We start from the raw sequence: 4,669 nt of genomic DNA on the forward strand, positions 1-4,669 counted from the left end.
CTCTGATGTTATCAAATCGTCTTTCCAGTAAATCTCTCTTTATCGGAGAAAGTGGCATCAGCAGAGGGCAGCGTGGAAAGAGTCATAAGAACATAAGTGAGTCCTTCTCTGTCCGTGTAGTGTACATGAATGTCTGAAAGACACCAGGAAAACAGTACCACAGAAGCCACAATGTCATTTGTTCAGTTAATAGCTGGTTAAGAAAAAAGTGACCTCAAAGCACAGCTTGTCTGAGTGGCTATCTACTGCTGGTGTTGGTTTGAAGGGTTTGCAATGCCAGGAATAAAAACCACTTGTATGAACTGTTTCATTTCTTATCTGACATTTAAATACGATTAATACTATGAATTCCTAAATTGTTCCATTTGTTGTTGGGAACACATGCAAAATGCCTCAGTATGCATGAATTTTACACAAGGCACAGACGTCAACAAAGATATCTGAATTACAGTCATTTCTCTCTGAAAAAGCACTTGGCGAAGGTGAGAAGAGGCACAAAAGCACAATATGCAAGCAGAGAGATGTTACAGCTCTCATAATCCCATCATGCTTTTGCTTGCTGATATCAGAAACGATTTAAAGCCCTGTAGTGTGAGATTCTTTTTAATCTCCTTTTTTGTGAGATGAACGCCTCACAAATGGAGCAGAAAGGTCGGCCTTATGGTAAATGGCCTGCATTTGTATAGCGCTTTTCTAGTCCATAGGACCCCAAAGCGCTTTACACTACATTCAGTCATTCACCCAGTCACACACACATTCACACACTGGCGATAGCAAGCTACATAGTAGCCACAGCTGCCCTGGGGCGCACTGACAGAGGCGAGGCTGCCGGACACAGGCGCCACTGGGCCCTCTGACCACCACCAGTAGGCAAACATGGGGTTAGTATCTTGCCCAAGGATATTTGGCATGCAGCCAGGATGCAGCCTGGGATCGAACCACCGACCTTCTGATTAGTGGCTGACCTGCCCTGCCACCTGAGCTACAGCCAGGTGAGTTTGTTGCGGTGCTGATTGTGCAAATGAGTGAATGCAAAATGTTGATGAGCCTTTGATCAGGTGGCTCTAATCAGGTTCAACAATCTGAAGAGGTGAATCTAAAGGTGATTATTGCTGTTGGCTGCTTGTCCATAAAATTCTTTCTGCTCTATGGGTAAATTCTGACATGTGATCTGTGATCGTAATTTGGACTTTCTTTGCTTGACTGAAACATGGCAACAGCCCAATGACTTTGTTTCTCTCAGTGACTCCACTCCATCTGAGTTTGTTTCCACCTGTCAACCTCGCATCTCTGGGAGGGGCGGAGGTCTCGCGATAATTCACCGAAAGCACTGGAAAGTTCTCCCTGTCTCTGCCCCTCCCTCCCATTCATTTGAATACATTGCACTACAGCTCCATGGATCTACCCCCACCATCATATGTAGGGGAGAGTGAGGTAAGATGAGCCACTTTTTACTCATGTTGCCCTGGATGTGAGAAAAAATGACACAGAAATAGAATGATAACATATTCCTTTATTTCAGGATGTCTCCTTTCAAATGTAATGATCAGAATCTATGTCTGATGACGCTGCCCAAAATAATGACCTATTAAAAAAAAATGCTCCTTTGGCTCAACTTGCCCCAGATTAGGGGTAAATTGAACCTAGTCAGTGGGTAAACTGAGCCATCTTGGGGCAAACTGACCATGTAGTTTTTAAAATGTAAAACTGATCATATTGTGAAAACAAACCATTTTAACAGTTGTAAACCTGTGAGAACAAACCTGGAAACTGGTGGTTTCTAAACAAACCACCAGTTCAAAACCATTTATTCAAAAGAACTATTCAATATTCCAATGATCAAGGTTGCAGGGGAATATGAACTGTTGCTCCCTCCTTGCAGTTCCTCCAGCCTGTTGAGGTTGAGGTAGCTTCTTCAGCACATCCTTGCGTGGGAAAGATGCCTCATCATTTTCCTTGAACACAAACGTGGGTTTCTTACTGCTAGTGATCCCTCGGATTCTTCTGAGAAATCTGGCACTCACTTCATTGTCTGCAAAGCTGTCAACCAGGCCAATGTAATGGTGGCTCCTGGATTTGGATGCAAATCTTACGATGACAAAGTCACCAACTACCAGGTCTGAGACATCTGGTTCACTTCTTTCATCGCTGGAACTCTCATACTCAGAAGTGTCTTCAAATGGGATGGGAACATCACTCTCCTCAGAGCTGCTTTCCACTGCAATTTTTGTCTGGGTTTGTTTCCTCTTCCACATTCCTTGCTTTTTGTGGATTATTTCTTTTTTGCCTTTCAGTTTATTTGTCCTTTCTTCATGGGCTCTCTCAATTGCCTGCTTTTCAGGTGTATCAGTCAGGATTCGTGTCTTCACACGCTTTCGATTTGTTTGTTTCCTGGGCTGCTGACTTTTGGGTAAGGGTAGAATATCAGTGGGAGACACATATCGAGCATGGTTGGGGTCACTTTGTGAACCACATGCATGTACAGGGTCTGGTGAAGGTAGCTCAGCAGAAAGAGAGGCTGAAACCACAGGTGCAACACCTTCAGCGGCAGGCTGCTGCTCCAGGTTGGGCCTGTCTGACACCATGGATGGCTCAAACTCTGCATCAGAGAAGATATCTCTGTTGTAAGGGAAAATCCCAGTGGCTCTAAATCCCGAGGAGATATTTCGTGGTGTCATTGCTGACATGAAAGCATCATTCACACAACCAGCAATTTGGTATATGCTGGCAGTTTTGCCTCGGTTGGACCTCATCCAGCCATCAAGAGCTCTGTTGTAATAGGTTTTAAATGGACCATACACACACTTATCCAGAGGCTGAAGGCGATGGGAAGTGTGGGGTGGAATTGTGAGCATTACAATACCACTTGTTTTTGCTATGTCCAAAGCCTTCAGTGAAATGTGGGCTTCATGGTTATCCATGATTAGCAGCAGTGGCAGGTCAGGGGAGCACAATGTTGTTTCTGCCTGCCAATTCTAATGCCAGTTCACGGCATTTCTTTGGGGAAATGCCGTGGAACTGCTCTGCAAGCTTCTTGATATGCTCTCCTAGCTCCTTCTCCACCTCCTCAGAGAAGACTCTCTTTGCTGAAGCTGTTCCACTATAGCCAACCGATTTGACCTCCTGTGTGTCCCTCTTTTTAATATATCTCCTGAGTGTTGACCTGTCAATTTGTCTTTCTTTAGCCACTGATCTTATGGACTTTCCTCCCTTGACTTCACTCGCTGCCCTTTCAATCTCCTCCAGGGGTGTTGAGCCCCAGCTGGTCTTCCGTCTGTAGGTCCTTGGCATGATATCTTTTCTATAATAGTTAACATATGACAAATACAACAAAAGGGTTCAGTATACTGAACTAAAATACTATTTAATAAGTCAGAGCCTTAAATAAATTTCAGTGCCTTATGGTGGGGTAGGTTGAACCATTGGATCAATTTACCCCATAGCCTTTGGCTCACTTTGCCCCATAGCCACCATTTTGAAAAAAACGGGCTAGTTTAGCAATTTAGGCTAATCTTTAGAAAACTTCTTCAGATGATATTATATTTTAGAAACCCACCAACATGTATAATATATCATTTTAGACACAGATACATTTGTTTTAATATTACAGTCAATTTACCTGATATGCAGAAATTTTACTTTGACAAGCAGAAAACATTTTTTTGTGTAATACAGACTTACCCCTTCTCCAATGTGCTCCTCTTTAATATAGCAGGATGGAAATGATGAGTGCTTCCTGGATTTATGGTCACATGACAAAACATGAATACAGTTACCTAGATACAAGGGGTGGTTCAACTTACCCACTGGCTCATCTTACCTCACTCTCCCCTACTGTTTATCGGCCACCTAAGCCAAATAAGGAGTTTTTAAATGAATTTTCTGCCCTCCTCACTCATTTCTCTCCACACTTTCTCCAAATCTGATAATTGTTGGTGACTTTAATATTCATGTGGACAATGATAAAATCCCTCTTTCCAGAGATTTTACCTCCTGCCTGGAAGGTTTTGGGCTTCTACAGTACATAAAATCCCCTACCCATTCTAAAGGTCATATCCTGGATTTGGTCTGTTGTTCTGGCATTACCCCCATCCATTGTAAAGCCACATTGTTTCCCTAGTCTGATCATATGTTTATTTCTTTGGATGCAAACATAACCGCTTCCAAAACCTGTATCTCTCGTAATATCACTTTGAGGAAAATTAGTAATATTAACCCAGCTGTTTTTTCATCTGCCGTCCATGACCTTCCATCTATTCACAGCTCGTCAACCCCTCATGAACTCGTTTGCCATTATAATGTCAACCTTCATAACTTTCTTAACATATTTGCCCCCCTTAAACGAGCCCCGGCTCGGACAGTCTCGGTCGTTGTGTCCTTGGGCAAGACACTTCACCCGTTGCCTACTGGTGGTGGTCAGAGGGCCCGGTGGCACCAGTGTCCGGCAGCCTCGCCTCTGTCAGTGCGCCCCAGGGTGGCTGTGGCTACAACGTAGCTTGCCATCACCAGTGTGTGAATGTGTGCGTGAATGGGTGGATGACTGGATATGTAAAGCGCTTTGGGGTCCTTAGGGACTAGTAAAGGCGCTATATAAAATACAGGCCATTTAAACATCGAACTGTCTTATTTTCCCGTTCAGCACCATGGTTTACCCCGACCTGCGTCATCT

General features: G+C 43.8%; 1 protein-coding gene across 1 annotated transcript; it reads right to left on the bottom strand.

Annotated features, from left to right (window-relative positions):
- Window positions 1-1,493: 1,493 nt before the first annotated feature.
- LOC112842371 (uncharacterized) lies at window positions 1,494-3,831 on the bottom strand. The gene is made up of 2 exons (XM_025898706.1): window positions 3,682-3,831; window positions 1,494-3,301 (listed from the first exon to the last, which is right to left on the bottom strand). The coding sequence occupies exon 2, from the start codon at window positions 2,919-2,921 to the stop codon at window positions 1,821-1,823; it is 1,101 nt and encodes a 366-aa protein (XP_025754491.1). The 5' UTR covers window positions 2,922-3,301; window positions 3,682-3,831; the 3' UTR covers window positions 1,494-1,820.
- Between the last annotated feature and the right edge of the window lie 838 nt (window positions 3,832-4,669).

The sequence above is a fragment of the Oreochromis niloticus genome, linkage group LG15, assembly GCF_001858045.2.
Source record: "Oreochromis niloticus isolate F11D_XX linkage group LG15, O_niloticus_UMD_NMBU, whole genome shotgun sequence".
Lineage (NCBI taxonomy): Eukaryota > Metazoa > Chordata > Actinopteri > Cichliformes > Cichlidae > Oreochromis > Oreochromis niloticus.